At 32.7% G+C, this 20,437-nt stretch overlaps 1 protein-coding gene and 1 non-coding gene across 2 annotated transcripts; one reads left to right on the top strand and one right to left on the bottom strand.

Moving 5' to 3' along the window:
• Window positions 1-4,659: 4,659 nt before the first annotated feature.
• LOC132164824 (small nucleolar RNA Z103) lies at window positions 4,660-4,765 on the bottom strand. Its single transcript, XR_009438427.2, has one exon. It is a non-coding gene; the product is annotated as a small nucleolar RNA Z103 (small nucleolar RNA).
• Window positions 4,766-19,035: 14,270 nt separating this feature from the next.
• LOC132163862 (F-box protein At3g07870-like) lies at window positions 19,036-20,088 on the top strand. Its single transcript, XM_059574242.2, has one exon. It carries the CDS (start codon window positions 19,036-19,038, stop codon window positions 20,086-20,088), a length of 1,053 nt encoding a protein of 350 aa, XP_059430225.2.
• Window positions 20,089-20,437: the final 349 nt, after the last annotated feature.

Raw genomic sequence — 20,437 nt, 5'->3', positions numbered from 1 at the left:
TCGATCTTTCCCAAGACATGTATAATGCCTCTTCTTCCGCACTGCTTGAATCAGTAATAGCAGGCGGTTTCTCAGTCCGGAGTGCCAAATCAAGATCCAGAACACCAAGGTGAAACTGAACTTGTTCAGACCAGTCAGAGAAATTTGTTACATTAGGAATCGGAACAGATGAAGCATGCGAATCTAGCGAAATAGGAACTGACACTGCAATAAAATAAATGCTCACTATATTAATGCTATGAGTTATCAAAAATAAAATAATATTTTAAGTAGTACTACCGCAATTCACCTTTGGGTGGAAATTACGATATACTAAAAATATATATATGATCATTATGGTGATTCCCTTTCACCTATAGGAATAATTAATAATGCATCCGTAATTCGATAGGTCCGTTACCTTTGGGTATCCGGTTCCAACTCTCAATTAAGGATGCACATTAATTATCCCACATTAGTTTATCAATCACTTGAAAGGTGGTGCACCTTTGGGCCTATCCAAAATATTCATGTTATTAGAAAAACCGTCAAAAATTTGCAATGCCATTATCTTAATACCTGGGATATGGGTATTAAGTTTCTAACATACGACTTGAAATCTATGTATCCTTTTAGTTGGGTCACTTTGGTGATCACCAAACTATTTCATAATCTAGATCTCAATTCGAAATAATGACAATGCAAACCGAAAAGTCATAATATGCCTTTTTAACATTGATTCACATAAATATTCATGTTTATAGATAACAAAAGTAATACATGAAATAAAATAATCAATCTCGTAAAGACAACATTTACTGTCATAACATTAATTCAATTCTTTAAAGCAGCAGTAAATTTGGAGCAATGAATTTTGCGAATAGCAAATATATTTACATAAAACTTTTGCATCTGCCAATATTTATAATTTGCACTAAATGATATTGCTAAACTGTCCACTAAGAGTTTTGCATAATAAAATAAAGAACTCGATTAATCATATAGAAATAAAGACATACATGTGTACACAATAAACATTGAGAAGGTTTATCGTTCATACGTACACAATAAAAACTGAACTAGCCTTTATTGCACACAACATCCACGAGTTCGTGCTTTTAATGGTGCATATGTTTTGTAATTATGCACTTTATGCCAAACTCAGAATCATATATGTCAAACACGTACCAAAATGGCTTCTGAATATATTAGCAAAATGACATAAACCGTAACAGCAAAATATTTATTTTATACCATAATAATACAAGCAATTAATAGCAAGTACAATTCGTGTAGTAGGGTCCCAATTCTTTATTGTCCACACAATAACTCTTTTAGAAATCATAACCTAAAAGAGATCACCAATATACCTATATGTTGGGACGTTTCATGAAGAGTATCATTAATCAGTCACATGTCATAAATCATAATTATGAAACAGGTGTACATGACATGCATAAATAAAGATAGATTCCAAATTCAATGTACTATAATTATAGAAACCTCAATTTAGCATCTAGTCGTTTTAGTTTTGCATACACAAGTGGCAAATACAAAAACATCACATTGGCATATGCAAAAATAAATTACGATAGATACGGATTTAATTAAGAGGTTAACTATTAATATTTAACATATTTCTTAATGGAAAATCATGAAAGTTACAACTAAGGCTCTGATACTACATGTAAAACATAAAATGGACATAACATACTATAACTTCCAGATCTTAATTATCATGAATTTCACAATAAATTGATAAAAGAAAACATACCAGAATCCATTTCTTCTTTAACTCTTCTTTAAAAGCCTAAACACCAGAAATTGGTTTCTCTCGCTTGACCTACTTAAGGTACACGAAGATGATGGAAATTGCGTACATTTATAGGGTAAAGAGAGGACCGGTTTCCTTTATTCCTTTATAACTCAACTTCCCATCAAAGTAAGAGTTAATTCAATAGGAAACTACTTCTCTTAATTAATTAACCAACAGTTTATTAAGGATTAGGATTAAATAATCTTATAACTTAAGGAGTCCAATAAATACTCATATGTGCCATGTCATGTGGGACATTAAATTCTTACAGAGTGGGCATGTTTGGTACAACTTTTTAGGTACTAAATGTATTTTTTAAGCTCTTTAATGCAATTTCAAACATGAGATTGCGTTTGAGAAATAGAGCTTTCAAGTCAAGAAAACACTTTTGATTCTCAAAATTGCTAAAATGCACTTTTGTCAAAAGCTTAAAAATGATTTTTTTTTTTTTCTCAAAAGCCTTTTTTTGACTTGAAAGTTCTATTTCTCAAACGCAATCACATGTTTGAGATTTCATTAAAGAGCTTAAAAAGTACCTTTAGTACCTAAAAAGTTGTAGGTACTAAAGGTACTTTTTAAGCTCTTTAATGCAATCTCAAACATGAGATTGCATTTGAGAAATAGAGCTTTCAAGTAAAAAAAAAAACGCTTTTCATTCTCAAAATGGATAAAATGCACTTTTATCAAAAGCTTAAAAATGAATTTTTTTTTTCTTCTCAAAAGCGTTTTTTTGACTTGAAAGCTCTATTTCTCAAACGCAATCTCATGTTTAAGATTGCATTAAAGAGCTTAAAAAGTACCTTTAGTACCTAAAAAGTTGTACCAAACAAGAGCGGGCATGTTTGGTAAAAAATTTTCAAAAGTACTTTGAATTTTTTACTCTAAAAATGGGGAAAACACACTTTTGATAAAAGTTTAAAAATGAAGCTTTTGCCAAAAAAAAAAAATTTAACTTAAAAGTTTTATTTCTCAAACATGCTCTAAGTGTCCACGTTACCATTCACCAACGGTTACAACAATTAATGAATCATGACGGGGACATTTTTAAAAAGGCGCAATTTTAAAGGTTATTTTATCAAATATTTAATTGTGTATTTAAAAGTTAGGTTTTTCAAATAGTATGTTTTAAATTTTTTTATTTTAAATCGCACTTTTTTAAATTGCAAACTTAAACGAACCCTAAGTCTCTAAAACCGTACGTGATTGGCAAGGTTTAAAGGTGAAATTGTGATTTTAAATGTTAAGCTGTGATTTTTTCAAATCCTTAACTGTTTTTTTTTTTTTTTTTTTAAATCAAGTTTTTAGATCAATCAGTTAACTAAGTTTGTTTTAACATACTAATTAAAAACCACTTAATAAGATGAAACTACGATTTTACTAAATGCAATGGACAAGTCAATCTCCTTCATGACCGAAGAATAGAGTACGTCTTCATGTTTACATTCACCAACCATGACTGGCAAGGTTTAAAAGTGATCATTACAGTGATTCTTTTTATTGTTTGTTTAGGTTTAAAAGTGATCATTACAGTGATTCTTTTAAAGAAAAGATTTATCCCAAAAAAACTCAAAATAGTAGCCAATAAAAAAAAAAAGGTAGTAAAAAACATTCAAGAAAACACCAATACAAACCTTCATGAGTGACTTCAACATGGACAATAAAGCAAACCGGTAGTCAAACATACATACGTACCAACCCAGTTTGCGTCCCAGTTTGCCGGGCAACAGGAGTTGCCAGGATTATAGCATCAAGTTGACAAAGCCGCAACACTCGACATGGTGAGTATCAAGACATTATCTTCTACACCAACTCAACAACAGAATAATACTTTAGATCATAACACTCTAGATCATAACAAATGTTTCAATCTTTACATAACAATATCTTCTTTTAAGATCCAAGTTGGATCTTAAAAGAAGATATTAACAATATCTCATTTTTCTATGTAAGTTTTGGGACATAGTTGGATCTTCAATCAAGTGCATTCGAAGGCTTTTAGTGGTACTTAAAGAATTATATGAGTCTGAAACACACATAAAACATTACTTGACTTCCTTCTGAAAAATAATAGCATTACGACACAGAAGCATTAAAGCTTTCAAGCTAAAGAAGAATCCTTGAAGAAGTTGCACCTCCTCTTCTTGTTGATGATGAGGTTATGGATTCAAGAACCACTGGATGTGTGTAATGTACCAATCAAATAACTAATTAAGGAGCAAAAAATTCATTGGACCATATTGTTACCGAGGTTAGTTCATAAGCAATGTGCTAGCCATGCGATGGTTTGAATGTTGGACCAGAAAGAGATTTGTCCACCCAAGAATATTTTTTCTTATACAACTTGTTAGTGTTTGTTAATCCTGCATATTGTTTTGCTTATAGTTTCAATTTTAATTATTATATCTGGTCTCTTGTTTAATTTGTTTGGTCTAGATCAGTTATCTTGCTGTTTTTTTATGCTCCTTAATTTACTTTATGAGGGTGAACTTTCCTCTCCTTAGTTTTTTTTTTTTTTTTTTTTTTTTAAACCTTTGGCCTTTAATATTAATTTTTAGGGTAAATATATCATAAATCCTTGGGTTAACGCGTCAAAATTTTTATGTCCCTAAGTTTTTTTTTTTTTTTTTTTTTGAAAATTTATTTCCTGGGTCAATCGAAATGCCAATAAAATCATTGCCGTCAAATTTTTTTTAACTTCCGTTAATGCCACGTTAGCATAATAATTTTTTATTAATTTAATTTAAAAATTAAATTTAAAAATAATAAAATTAAAAAAATTAAAAAAACAAAAAACAAAAATTCGAAGGGTTGGCTGGCCACCCCAAACCTCCACTTGCTTGCATTCTGATTTTGTTTGATTAATCACAAATTCTTAATTAAACTCTTGGATTCTCCTAAAAAAGAGAATTACAAAATGTAGCACAGTTATAATCAGCTTCGATCGTTTGGGGAAATAATCATCACTTCCATCTTTCACAAATTACAAAATCAAACAAAATCATTTTATTCGTTGATTTTCAATTTATAATTTTATTCTTCTGTGCAATATTTTGTTTCATATATACTATGGAGTTAATAAAGAGTGAGATTCAATCTTCTATAAAGTTATACGAGTAAAGCCTTCTATAAAGTTATACGTGAGAGACCATTAAAGAACAAATTTACCTTGGATTTTGTTTCATCTTGGATTCTCTGCCATTTGATTGCCATTTGAATTTCTAAACCTGCTTCTACTTCCTTCATAATGCTCCATATGATTTCCAACTTAGCAGCACCCTCAGTCTTATCATCATTTTCAGTCTCATTCTTGAGTAGCTCTGTCCACCGTTAAGAGGGATACATAAACACCTTGTGGACTGTACACTGAAATTTGTTCCCTTTTCCTCTTTTCCTTGACACATAAGCACTCAATCTTCTTCAATGGTTCCTCATATCTTAAATTTAACTAATACTTTAAAATTAATTTGTTCCATTTTCCTCTTTTCTTTGACACATAAGTTCTCAACCTTCTTCAATGGTTCCTCATATCTTAAATTTAATTAATACTTCAAAATTAATTTGTTCCATTTTCCTCTTTTCCTCGACACATAAGCTCTCGACCTTCTTCAATGGTTCCTCATATCTTAAATTTAATTGATACTTCAAAATTTAATTCACAATAATATAAACCTAACTTTAGGGATATTTGTATTATTGAAAAAAAAAAAAAGTAAATATAAAAATATCCCTAAAGTTGGAGAGAAAGTAAAATAATATATTATTCTAAAAATAACATTCAAATATTACGTTCAATTCTTTCCATTCTTGTGCTGATATTCACTGTCAATATATTCAAAACAAGCAAAATTGATCTTAATCACAGTTTCTCGAAAAATAAGCATGTATAAATTCTTGAAAAATCCATATATACCAGATACGACATCGTTTACCTGCAATCTCCATCTCTGTTTTTCCCAAAAAAAAAAAAAAAAAAAAAACATGTAGAAATTTTCGAAAAAACCATTATATACCATATACAATATCATTTATTAGCAATCAAACATGTAAAATTGATACCTATCACCGTTTCTCAGAAAACAAATAAGTATAAATTCTTGAAAAACCTTATATACCATATCACACTTTTTATCAACAACCAAAAATGTGAAATTGATCTTCATCACCGTTTCTCGGAAAACGAAAACGTAAAAAATCTCAAAAAACCCTTGTGTACCTACCATATACGACACCGTTTACCAAAAATCAAATAGTTAAAATTAATTTTAATCATCGTTTCTCGAAAAACAAATACGTGAAATTCTCGAAAAACCTTTTATACCATATACTGATCATGCAAAAATGACATAATTTACCTGAAACCAAACATGTAAAATTATTGCATACAATTGATGTTCATCATCGTTTCTCGGTAAACAAACACAACAAATAAGTAAAATTGTTGCATAAAATTGATGTTTCTCGAAAAACCCTTATCTACCATATACGACACCGTTTACTTACAATCTCAATCACCATTTCTTACAAAAAAAAAAAAAAAAAAAACACGTAAAAATTCTTGGAAAACCCTTATACACCATATACAACATCGTTTACCTGCAATCCCCATCTCTATCACTGTTTCTCAAAAAACAAACATGTATAAATTCTCGAAAACCCCTTATATACCATATATCACACCGTTTACCAACAACCAAACTAGTGAAATTAATAATACGACACCGTTTACCAGAAACCAAACATGTAAAATTAATGTCCATCACTGTTTCTCAAAAAACAAACACGTAAAATTTTTGAAAAACCCTTATACCATATGCTGACCATGCAAAGGCTCATAACATATATTGACTTGAAATTTTCTTTATTCAAAGGCCCACAAAATATCCAAAAATTGTGACCAAATGTGATCATTAACCCACTCAAATATTCCATACATTTTGAGTCGCTTTAAATGTTTGATAACTTGACCTTCGAAACTTAGAAAAATCATAACTCTTTCAATTTAAATCCAAATGACATAAAATTTGACTTAAAATTTTCTTCACTCAAGCGCCAACAACATATCCAAAAATCATAGCAATCCAAAACTTTTTAATACCTTAAAAGTCTCATGAAATTCTATGGTTATGTTTGATTTGAATTTCTGCTTTGACATTCGTTTGTTATGTGAAAGTTTTTGCATGTAATCGGAAAGTTAGTGAATGACATCAATCGGATGTTTATGAAGGGGATTTGAGATGGGTGGCACACCTACTTTTAATAATTCATATTTGTACTTTTTGAGATATATTTGTGTTTCACTCATATACACTTTGATTTGAGATATATTGAAATATAGTTGTTTCCAAAATTTATGATGGGCTTGTCTAATTTATTATTGTTGTCTTATATTTTTTTTAGATCCCCTTAATATGTTTATCAATAATAATAATAATGAGAAAATACTTTAGGATTCCAAATTATGTTGATCAAGTTAGCATTCCAGATTATGTCGATCAAGTGATATGTATTACATGGATGATAAATTAGTTGCAAAAATAAATATAGATTGAAGGTTTCATATGGCATTAAGATTTCGAAAAAAGATAAATTAATGAAAATGATAAATTAATTGCCAAAACTATCTAAGGATTAAATAAAACTAAAATTAATTTATTTATCAATTAATTAGCAATTAATTTATCATTTTCATTAATTTATCCTTTTTCTATATCTTAATTCAAAACTTCAATCTAGTCTTATTTTGGCAACTATTTTATCATCCATGTAATACATATCAGTTGATTAACATAATCTGGAATCCTAAAGTGTTTTATTATTATTATTATTATTATTATTATTATTATTGATGAACATATTAATGGGATCTAAAAAATATAAAACAACAATAATAAATTAGACAAAAATTAACTATAACAAGCCTGTCGTAAATTTTGGAAACAACTATATCTCAAATTAAAATGTATATGATCAGTAGTCAAAACATATGTAAATCTCAAAATGTATGCAATTAATGCAAATGAATATCTGCATCTCAAGAACATATTAACATATCTCAAATCAAAACAAAGAAACACGAATATATCTACAAATATGTGTGTCACCCATCTCAAATCCCGTCATCTTATTGTGCATCCGATTGATTTCCTTCACTGACTTTCCAATTACTCGCAAAAACTTCTCATCAATTTCAGCATCCGCTCTGCCCCTATTCGTCCACCCGATTCTACGCAACGCTTCCACAGCCGTGTCGTTCTTCGTTAATGATTATTCAAGAAAGGCATGCAACCTCGTCAAAACCTTCTCACAACAGACAACCATCGTTTGTGAACATCTACGCAGCATCCTAAAATTATCTTTACACCGAGCACTCCGATGCTCTCATTATCGCTCTCTATCAAAGTCACCATAGAATCAACGTCTTCTTCGCTTTTAAAATTTTGCTTGTGACCTAAAATTTCTTTTCCACACATCTTTAGCAAACATGAGGCAACATATTTCTTAACCTATAAACAAAACATAAATTAATTCAAAATGCAAAATGCAAATCAAGCATAATTAATAAAAATAAGTTACCGTCTCATCTGGATGGGTGAGGAGGGGTGAAAGAATGCCAGAAGGAGCCGACCACATTGAAGTTGAATGGCGATATGAGGCTACAGATTTGGACTAGGAGGCCTGTGTCTTACAGACGAACTTTTTGATGGGCATTGTTGAGAGCCGCAGCCAACTTCGAGCCGACTCCAAGATTGGTTAGTGTGCGGATCGTGTGTTGGTTATCAGTACCAATAAATTAATTTTGATTTTATTTAATCCTTAGATATTTTTGGCAAGTTTTCATATGGCATTAAGATCTCGAAAAAAGATAAATTAATAAAAAATAATAATAATAATTGCCAATTAATTGATAAATAAATTAATTTTGGTTTTATTTAATCCTTAGATATTTTTGGTAATTAATTTATCATTTTTCGAGAAAAAATCAAATAAAACATTTTATATTGGTTCAGGGGCCTCCATGCACATAATGTGTAGGATGCCATCCAGGAAATGAAAAACTCAAATCATCCAAAATTACCATTCCCTTTCCCTGTGGCACCCAAAATTTGTTCCGCACACAATCAAAACTCAAAAGTATAAAATGGTGAATTCTCAAGTAAGTATGCGATTGAAAATCTTTAATTCTGCATGTAAGGGAAAATTGCATGAAGGGGGAAATTGCATGAATGCTACCATGCAAAATGCGATTGAAAATCTTTAATTCTGCATGCAGGAAGAAATTGCATGAAGGGGGAAATTGCATGCATGCTACCATGCAATATGCGATTGAAAATCTTTAATTCTGCATGCAGGGGGAAATTGCATGCATGCTACCATGCAATATGCAATTGAAAATCTTTAATTCATTCAATTTGTGCCCTAAAACTACGGAAAGAAACGCATGTTCTGTACATCTATAAATAGCATTCTTTACTTTTAACTTTCTATTATATTTTGTGTTAATTCAGAATTTTTGAATTGGCTGGATTCGTGTGAACAAAATACTTGTGTTTAATTGGTTTATTTTAATGTGCAGTATGTGAGATAGCAAAAATAAGTTATATAGATGAATTACACAATGATTCGTCTGAAGACTCGTTTGCACCACGTCCGGACGAGAAGAATGAATTGTTTCCAGAAAGCTTCGTCTGAACCCCGTCTGCACCACCATCCGGACGAGATAGCAATACAGGAAAACCCGAGAGCTTCGTCTGAAGTCTCGTCTGCATCACCGTCCGGACGAGATAGCTATACAAGAAAGTCTGAGAGCTTCGTCTGAAGTCTTGTCTGATGTACCGTCCGGACGCAATAGATATGACAGAAACCCGAGAGCTTCGTCTGAATCAGCGTCTGCACTACCGTCCGGACGCGCCGCTCCAGAGAACTAGAATTAGCATATTTAACCTAGCTTCGTCCGAACGGTCATTGATGTCGTTCGGACGACTAGTAAGTTGCAGGTATATTTTACGAAGAAACTAGTTCTCGTCCGGACGAGCTTACTACTCGTCCGAACGCCTTATAGCAGATAAGGTTGTTAGCTTTCAAATTTGTATTTTGGTTGGACTAGGAGTCCAGTTTCTATATATATGAAACTGTGCATAGAAGTAAATGGACGATTTCTAATTAGGTTTTAAGAGATCTTGGGCTTAGAAAGGAGTTGAAGAAATCGAAGTCAACCGGAGTTCCGGTGAAGGGAGATCCCATGGAAGGAACAATCCAGATGTTCTGGAAGAACTACTGCGGTAGTAGATAAGTGGGTTGCTTGTCTGGTATACTTGAATGTCAAAGTGCATAGGTTATGTGAGTCTTTGACATTAAGATATTTCTTGTTATTCTACTGATTTAGTTGATTTCCTGGGTTTGGCTGCCCCTGAGAGGTTTTACATTTAGAGAGTTCTCTAAATGGTTTCCTCTTCGTAAACAAATCTTTGTGTTTCTTGATGGTTGATTTATTTCCGCACATGATTGTTTAAATTGGGAGTCGATTAGTTTTTCACTTTGTTTTTTTCCCTCCCACTCTCCCTCACGCAGTGTTTCCCTTCCTTTTCCCTGCATTCTCCATTTCTCCCTCACCTCCCTGCAATGGATTTATCACCGGAGAATGTGATTCACCAGCTGGAATCTAACCAACCAAAAGAGTTGCTGAATGCTCTGAACGTGATCACCGGTCTTTGTCTTCGTGACCAGCGCACGCTAGTTGATCTTGGACTCCTCCCGAAGTTGGAAGCGGCTCTCAACAACGTCCAACAACAAGCTCGTCCGGAACACGCTGGCATCCTAGTCCAGATGGCGAAAGTGATTGGCTACCTTATGCGGCCATACAACTTCAATCAGATCGGCCCCTTTTGACATGCTCTCATCCCCTCCTCACTCATCCAGATGATGAGGTAACTTAATTTTATTTGTGCTTGATTGATTTGCATTTTGAATTTATTCATTTTTTTTTTGTTTATAGGTTAAGGAATCGGTTGCCGCTTGCTTGTTAGAGATGTGCAAAAATGGACATGTACGTAGCAAGTACAATTTCGAAAGAGTAGAAGACATTGAATTTGTGGTGGCTTTGATGGAGAGCAATACTTAGAGCATCAGAGTGCTCGGTGCAACTATTGTTGGAGAAGGGTGCAAGGATATTCACAAACAACGGGTTGTTTGTTGTGAGAAGGTTTTGAGGATGCTTTGTGAGTTTCTTGAAGGATCACAGACGAAGAAAGAGGCGGCTATGGAAGCGCTGCGCAGAATCGGGTTTATGAAGAAGGGCAGAGCAGATGCTGATATTGATGAGATCTTTAATTCATTCAATTTGTGCCCTAAAGCTACGGAAAGAAACGCATGTTCTGTACATCTATAAATAGCATTCTTTACTTTTAACTTTCTATTATACTTTGTGTTAATTTAGAATTTTTGAATTGGCTGGATTCGTGTGAACAAAATACTTGTGTTTAATTGGTTTATTTTAATGTGCAGTATGTGAGATAGCAAAAATAAGTTATATAGATGAATTACACAATGATTCGTCTGAAGACTCGTTTGCACCACGTCCGGACGAGAAGAATGAATTGTTTCCAGAAAGCTTCGTCTGAACCCCGTCTGCACCACCATCCGGACGAGATAGCAATACAGGAAAACCCGAGAGCTTCGTCTGAAGTCTCGTCTGCATCACCGTCCGGACGAGATAGCTATACAAGAAAGTCTGAGAGCTTCGTCTGAAGTCTCGTCTGATGTACCGTCCGGACGCAATAGATATGACAGAAACCCGAGAGCTTCGTCTGAATCAGCGTCTGCATTACCGTCCGGACGCGCCACTCCAGAGAACTAAAATTAGCATATTTAACCTAGCTTCGTCCGAACGGTCATTGATGTCGTTCGGACGACTAGTAAGTTGCAGGTATATTTTACGAAGAAACCAGTTCTCGTCCGGACGAGCTTACTACTTGTCCGAACGCCTTATAGCAGATAAAGTTGTTAGCTTTCAAATTTGTATTTTGGTTGGACTAGGAGTCTAGTTTCTATATATATGAAACTATGCATAGAAGTAAATGGATGATTTCTAATTAGGTTTTAAGAGATCTTGGGCTTAGAAAGGAGTTGAAGAAATCGAAGTCAATCGGAGTTCCGGTGAAGGGAGATCACGTAGAAGGAACAATCCAGATGTTCTGGAAGAACTACTGCGATAGTAGATAAGTGGGTCGCTTGTCTGGTATACTTGAATGTCAAAGTGCATAGGTTATGTGAGTCTTCGACATTAAGATATTTCTTGTTATTCTACTAATTTAGTTGATTTCTTGGGTTTGGCTGCCCCAGAGAGGTTTTACATTTAGAGAGTTCTCTAAATGGTTTCCTCTTCGTAAACAAATCTTTGTGTTTCTTGATGGTTGATTTATTTCCGCACATGATTGTTTAAATTAGGAGTCGATTAGTTTTTCACTTTGTTTTTTTTCCCTCCCACTCTCCCTCACGCAGTGTTTCCCTTCCTTTTCCTTGCATTCTCCATTTCTCCCTCACCTCCCTGCAATGGATTTATCACCGGAGAATGTGATTCACCAGCTGGAATCTAACCAGCCAAAAGAGTTGCTGAATCCTCTGAACGTGATCACCGGTCTTTGTCTTCGTGACCAGCGCACGCTAGTTGATCTTGGACTCCTCCCGAAGTTGGAAGCGGCTCTCAACAACGTCCAACAACAAGCTCGTCCGGAACACGCTGGCATCCTAGTCCAGATGGCGAAAGTGATTGGCTACCTTATGCGGCCATACAACTTCAATCAGATCGGCCCCTTTTGACATGCTCTCATCCCCTCCTCACTCATCCAGATGATGAGGTAACTTAATTTTATTTGTGCTTGATTGATTTGCATTTTGAATTTATTCATTTTTGTTTTGTTTATAGGTTAAGGAATTGGTTGCCGCTTGCTTGTTAGAGATGTGCAAAAATGGGCATGTACGTAGCAAGTACAATTTCGAAAGAGTAGAAGACATTGAATTTGTGGTGGCTTTGATGGGGAGCAATATTGAGAGCATTAGAGTGCTCGGTGCAACTATTGTTGGAGAAGGGTGCAAGGATATTCACAAACAACGGGTTGTTTGTTGTGAGAAGGTTTTGAGGATGCTTCGTGAGTTTCTTGAAGGATCACAAACGAAGAAAGAGGCGGCTATGGAAGCGCTGCGCAGAATCGGGTTTATGAAGAAGGGCAGAGCAGATGCTGATATTGATGAGAAATTTGTGCGAGTGATTGGAAAGTCAGTGAAGAAACTGTTACAAACATTTTCATATTAGGCTAGTGTTATTAATTTTATGTATTAGGTTTACGTTATGTTAGAATAAGTCTGTTAACCCTAGTCGTATTAGGGTTATTATATTGTATTTATTTTATTCCACCCAGCCATAGTTTATATTCTAATAATAAAAATTGATCCCTAGAAATATTATAGGCGATTATGTTATGAATTAAATAAGTAGAAAATTAATTATATAGTTGTTTTGTTGGGCTTGTGATATATAGTTAATTATTGTCTAATTTAGTTTATTGTTGTCTTATTTTTTAAATATTTGCTAATAGATGAAACAAAAAATAATATCGAAAATTGGAGGAATATATAAGAGATAATTGTAAATTCTTTTTCACTACCAAACCGAGTATTAAATATTAATTATTAAAAAGTGTGTTAACACATAGAACACTTGTGTGTTTACATGAGGACAACTAGTGGATTTTTCATGAGAAAAACTTTAACGTGTCTGTCCACTTAAATTAAAGCGACCCATTTACTAATCCAAAAAAAAAAAAAAAAAGCGACCCATTTAAGATCATATGAGCGCAATTAATAAATGCCAAAGAGATCGAAGAGAGAGACCATGCCACTTGTTCATTAAATGCTACGTACGTGGACGCGCAAGTTAGCCACCTCTATACATGTCCGATTGGCTGCTCACACGTTAGCCCAACAGGCTCTACATGATTCGATGGATAGTGTATGGTGGAGTGATCCTCCGGATTGTATTCAAATGATACTTGAGGCAGAACGCTTTGGTTCTGATTCCTCCGAAATAAGTCAATAAGATGAAACTTGATTCTCAAATATACATGTCCGATTTAATTTTAGAGTTAAAACATAATTTTATGTTATATAAACTTTTTAAAATACTTATTAATATTAATTTTATATATAAATAAGATATATCAACTTTGAAACATGCATGACCGTAAAGTAAAATATTATTGATTCGATCTATATATTTATATTTATCAACTTGTAAGTGTTGCAATAAATAAAAGAAATATATGTCCATATCTGATATCCCACATAAAAAGAGTTTTTTCATTTTTTTTTTTTTCTTTTTGGGTTGGCGGTACGTTTAAAAATGTCTGACTCTCATCTCCATCTTCACCATGGAAGCAGGGCTTCTAAGGCCTCATGCACCCACAACTCTCCTCTCTTCAAATTTTCTTCAAAAAAACCACTGCCACCTCTGCGTTTTCAGAAAATCAGAACAGAGACGTGGAGACCAAAGACAAAGAGCTCAGTACGTGAAGCTTAAAAATGGAAACAAAATTTTGTACAAAGGAGAGTTCTTTGTCTCTTGTGGGGGGACTAACTAGAGGAAAAGAATACCAGCTTTAAAGAGCTGGTGCTCGACGTGTAGCACATTTTTCTTGCCCATTCGACCAGTAGCACTATTTTCTTTCCTTGGTTTTTTATTTTCCTTTTGTTGTACTCAATGTTTAGCATTTTGATCATGTAATTTATTTTCATGATTATGAGTGACTAATCTTTTTAATTAGCTAGCTAGGGCTATGTGTGAAACTTAATATTTTTGTTATGTGTTCTTCATAGATTAATGATTGGATGTTGGGAATGATTTTAATTTGAGAACGATTCTATATGTTGACAAGTTGTTTTTGATTCATTATCTTTTTTTGTTTATATCAAATGCTTACTTTTTGTTTGAATTTATAGTGAAAATTGAATACACCCTTTGCTTTTGTTTCTAATTTTGTAGATGGTGCCTTTTGTAGACCAGTGGTTCGTTATATGGTGTATTGATTTGCTTTATCTTCGTCTTTAAAGCTGCTGACTTCTTAGGTAAGCTTCTCTATTAAATTTGGTCGATACATTTGATGTAGATGATATTCTCAGTGTCTTGAATAAGCTAAATGGTGAATTTGAACCAAAAAGAAATGCATAGAAATGCCTTAAGTCTCCACATTAAAATTGGTTAAGAGCATTCTCTTTCCATAGACCACAGTAGAGACTCTACTACTAATTTGGGTTTACGTCTCTGCATTGTGGACGATCAAAATGAAAAGATAATCTTATGCCTACTAATAAATGAAGCTTCTTTATGATTGGATATTTTTATATAAACTTCAATATTTCCTGTTTCTCCATGTTAATTTTCATCATTTAGGTTCTTCCTTGTTTAGTTTTTATGGACGCATGTTTGTTTCTATTTGCAACATTGAGATGAGATGACTGAGAATTAATATTTAAATAATTTGATAGATAGAGACCAAACCATATTACCCGAAGTAGAAATTCATATGAGATTTTTTTTTTTAATCTAAATTTAGTCGCATATGACTATTTGCCAAGTATAGTATTAGTTGCTTGACACATGAAAAAAAAAAATAAAATAAAATAAACATTGTTAATTGTAAACTTGCTATGTTTTATTTGTCTTATAGATCTTTGTTACGAGTTTCTCTTTTTCTCAGCATGACTTCGTTTGTGGGAAGAAGTTTATAGAGAAATTGAGGAAGTAATTGCCCAATTCTTGAGTTTTATTTCATATCTTTGTAAAAAAAAAAATTTGGTTAGATTGTAAAAATTATATCGTCATCCCATACTGTAGAATTTAATTTTGACCAAAGTCATAGCTGCAATTTTAAAATGTATCTGACCTGCTCTTTTCAAATGAAACATCAATTATTCTTGTTCCATCTTTTCTTTCACATTTTCATGGGTTGACTTCGAATTTTCCACCCCGTTGTCTGAGTTTAAATGGTATTTAATTTTGATATTTTCAAATATAACCTTTTTAAAAAAATATATATATATATATTTTGACATTGTCTTCGGCTGTCTGGATCTTTGAGAAAGGTATTTGATTCTGATGGGCCCTTTGAAAATCCAACAACTTGAGAATTGCTCAGTCGAACTACATAAATTAAAGAGAAGTTGCTTAGCAAATTGGCCCATTATAAAGTTTTTTCTTATAAATTATTTATTATATTACATGGAGTGATTTGTAATTTAAGATAACTATATAGACCCATAAAGTATTTATTATACTAAATGGACATGGACTAATTAATTTTATATTTATTCCTTCAATTAAATCTAAATTAATGAAAAAGTATTCTACAATTAATTAACAGAAAGGTTGAAAAAAATATCCCAATTTTTAGTTTGGATAAAATTTAGTTTTAGACTCATCACGACCTTTACTCAACCCAAAACAAACTTCAGTAGTCTCTCATATTTTATCTTTTATTAAGTCACTCTTTAAGGTTTAAAATTGATGGAATCAATCCTTGAGGTTTATTTTTTTATTTTTATCTCTGAGGGTTATATTTTTGAGAAAACTACACTTACCCCGGCCCCTCAATGTACCACCTTAGTTGCAATGTTCCTACAATCTTTCCATTTGGTTAACCTCTCATTTGGGGTTGCAATGTCCATCTTATGCCCAAAAAGATAAAAATGCCCATAAAAATTCAAGAAAAAAAACTAACCCTCTCAAGAGTCAAGAAACACAGTGGGTTTGGTCCAACGGGCGCATACTCCGTGGGTTAGGTTTTTTTAAAAAAAAGATTTTAGAGGTATTTTATCTTTTTGAGGGATATTAGGGGTTGGTATGATAAATTAATCAAATTGAAAGATTATTGGGGGACATTGAAACAAAGGTGGTAGATTGAAGATGGTAAATGTAGTTTTTTCTCCAATTTTTTTTAATCTTTTCTCTTCTCTTCTTTTGTTGCCTTTTTTAAAATTGAAAAGCTATTCGAATAATGCATAAAAGACCAATGGATAATGTCATTGCACTCATGAATTGAAGCCCTTAATGCATGGTTTCTGATATTTTATCTTTCATTAAGGCTTATTTAGATCGTGTGTTATAAAGGATAAAGTTTTCTTTCAAACTGGGTAGGAGGAATTTTTGTTAATTTAGTCTATAAAAATGACATGTGTCATTTTTTTTAATAACATATGAGATGCACATGAATTTTTAATAAAAGTTATTCTATGTTATTAAAAAAACATATGCATCCCACATATATGTTCAAAGGACACATGTCACTTTTATAGACTAGGTTGAAGGAAATTCCTCCAATCCAGTTTGGTTCCTTCAGCCGAGTTTGGAGGAAAACTTTGTCCTGTCATAAATGCCCAAGCTAAACCTATTGATGGTCGTGAGGAAATTTCAGCTTTTAATCTCCCGCTCCTGGTATTGTTTTTTATACATACATGTGCATATATCTTATTATCATTGATTCTAAAAAAAAAAAAAAAAAAAAAAAAAAAAAAAAAAGTGAAATATTTAAATAAATCATGTAGGTTACCCAAATATATTTTATTTTAAAAATATTTATATTTGGATGTATTATTGTAATAAAATTTTGGTTAATCAGTTGTGCTTATATTACCAAAAATAAAAATACATGTCTCTTAAGATATAAAACTTTTAAAAGTCAATTTTTCACTTTTGTCTTTTCTCTCTTCCATTAACTTATTAGTTTCTGTAGGTCTATATATATGGCTAGCTAGACTACTCCCTCAAACAAAAAAATTATGATTTTGCCCTACTATTTTTTATTATTAATTTTAGAGTGGTGATTAACATCACACGGGCGTGCATTAATATTTTAATTGTAAAAAATATATAAAAAGTAAACACAGGCGTTCATGCATGCCCGAAGTGATGTATATCAACACTCTTAATTTTAATGTTATTTGTTGTTGTATCTACGTACGTACTACTGCTATTATTATTATTATTATTATGATTTAGTTATATATCTTGTATAGTGCTTGCTGCCTGGATAGTGTCCGGCCCTATGGCACAAAGTAGATTAGGTAGGAAACATTTTGAAATTAGAAAAAAATAAAAAATAAAAAATAAAAAAAAATAAAAAAATATCCAATTTCTAGCTGATGAGTGATGATTGAGGTAATCGTTTGTAGGTGTTCTTTTTAGAAATGATAAAGGTGTAACTTTGGCCAAACTTTTCTTTTATGTGGTCATTTTAAAAAAAAATAAAAAATAAGTTTTTTTTTTGAAGCAATAACAATATAACATTCTATGTGGTCCTTTTTTTATTTAATATATTTTTTTTTTTTAAAAAAAAAAAAAGGTCTTTTTCTTCATAATAATGACCATTTAAAAAAAAGACCATTTTTATGACGAAAAATACCAATTTTTTTTTAAAAAAATACCAAATAAAAAAAGAACCACATAGGATGTTATTGCTTCAAAAAAAAAATAGTTTTTTATTTTGTTTTTTTTTTAAAAAATAAATAAAAAAATAAGAGAAAAGTTGTGCCTTTATCATGCCTTTTTTTTTTTTTGAAAAAAAAAAGAAAAAAAAAATCCAATTGTTTCACTAGTTTAGCATACGTCGCCTTCAATAATTATTATTATATATAGCGCTTTTTCTTGGCCCTTCACGTCCATCTATACCATATTATACATGACATATGATATATAAAAATTGTAAATTTATCAATTAAATAATCTCTTAACAAAGTTTTTCTCCAAAATTAATTAGAGAAAATTCTTCCAATTATCAACTCTGTTAAAGTATATTTAGAATATGAGATTTTTACATGCATTTTTAATTGAACATGTAATCACATGTTCTAATAACACATCTCAGTTTAATAGAATTGGAAATAAAATTATTTTAGAAAAAATTTCTTCCAACCCAATTAATCAAAGAAAATTTTTGTACAATTAGAAGATTATGTTAATTAATTGATTATATATAGGGAAGGTTGATCTGGAGATCTAGTGATATTATGACAAAAAGACTATATATATATATAGTCTTTTTGTCATAATATCACTAGATCTCCAGATCAACCCTCCCTATATATATAGAGGAGTGCGGCCAAAGTAAAACCTTCTTCTTCCTAAGCAAGAAATATATAGTATAATTAATATTAGGTCTGAAACGTCCTGGCAACGGCCTCCAAGTAAAACAAACATGGCGGTTGGGGGGCAGTTCCCGACAGATATACTGTTCGACATCTTTTCCCGACTACCCATCAAGTCTCTCCTGCGCTTCCGCCGCGTGTCTCCGCTGTGGTGCAGCATCATCGACGATCCATGCCTTGCGCAGATGCACCAACTCCGGCGCGCCGAGGAGCCTAAAGTTTTACTCGTCGATCTTCCCGCGCACGAACCGGACGTGATGCTAAGAGAAGATGGAGCTTTCTTAAGGTTCGCAGCAGACTCTAAAGCGTGTAATATTCTAGAGGGCTGCTGCAACGGTTTGCTTTGCTTCACAAAAAAGGTTCGCAAATTCCAAATAAGCCCTTTGTTTTTGTTTAATCCTGCGAGGCAAGAAGTTGTAGAAGTGCCACCGCCGTGCATGGAGGACGACCGCGGCCAATGCAGGAGAAAATATGGTTTGGGGTTTGATTGTTCAACAAACACGTACAAGATTGTTGCAGTTTTTGAGGGTTTTGATTTATGTGGTGCTCAAGTGTACACTCTTGGAAGAGGCCCGTGGAGAGCCATTAATAAAGGTCCTCCTTGTGGTTTGTTTGGATTTGGAAAGCCTATATATGCACGTGGAGGGCTTCATTGGGATATTGTTGATGGTGATATTGAAGGCAAGAAGATTGTTTATTTTGACGTTCATGAGGAGGAATTTGGGTTTATTTCTCGGCCAAAGCTTAGCTCGTGTGATCATCTAGTTGAGCTGAGAGGAGAGCTGGCGATCGTTGATCTTTCATCTAATGAGAATATTGAGATTTGGGTAATGAAGGTATACGAGGAGAAGAAGAAGAAAGAGTGGGTCAAAGAATACAAGATTGGTGTAAAAGGGGTGCATGATAATGCACAAGTTCGAGTTATAGGGCTATGTGAAGATGGTGAAATACTTGTGAAAGGCGACTTCCATGAAAATTATTTTTTCTATAATCCAAAGACTGATAATCTAAGGTATACCCACGTTCCAAGGCTCGATCATCGAACACATGTCCTATGTCACATGGGTACCCTCCTATCAACTGCTATGTTTCGGGCAGATTAATATATATAATGGCTTTTTTTCTTTTTCTTTTTTGTTTTTTCTTTCCCATGGTGTCGAAATTTTGAATAAAACACAAAGATATTTGATTTCATGTACATATATATAATTGTGCGACATTAATTCAAAAAGTTAGGTTTGGATTGCTAGCTTAATGTTGGGGTAAAATTATAAAAAGACTATTTTTTGGGCGGAAACAATAAACTTTTAAGGGTCCATCTTATAATTAAGGAAATTTTTAGCCCCTAGTGCACTAAGTTGGGTTTATCCCTTGTATGTTCATGAGTGCTAAAATTGGGATTTATAAGTAATTTTATGAACTTTCAATTGTAACTTAATTAATCTTTTCGGT

Source organism: Corylus avellana, chromosome 8 (genome assembly GCF_965113065.1).
Source record: "Corylus avellana chromosome 8, dhCorAvel1.hap1.2, whole genome shotgun sequence".
In the NCBI taxonomy this organism is placed as follows: Eukaryota; Viridiplantae; Streptophyta; class Magnoliopsida; order Fagales; family Betulaceae; genus Corylus; species Corylus avellana.
Note: the sequence above shows the minus strand (reverse complement) of the source record. Positions and strands in the feature narration are given on the sequence as shown.

Excerpts from the sequence above, each read along its gene's own strand:
- LOC132163862 (XM_059574242.2), top strand. The coding sequence starts at position 19,036 with ATGGCGGTTGGGGGGCAGTTCCCGACAGATATACTGTTCGACATCTTT.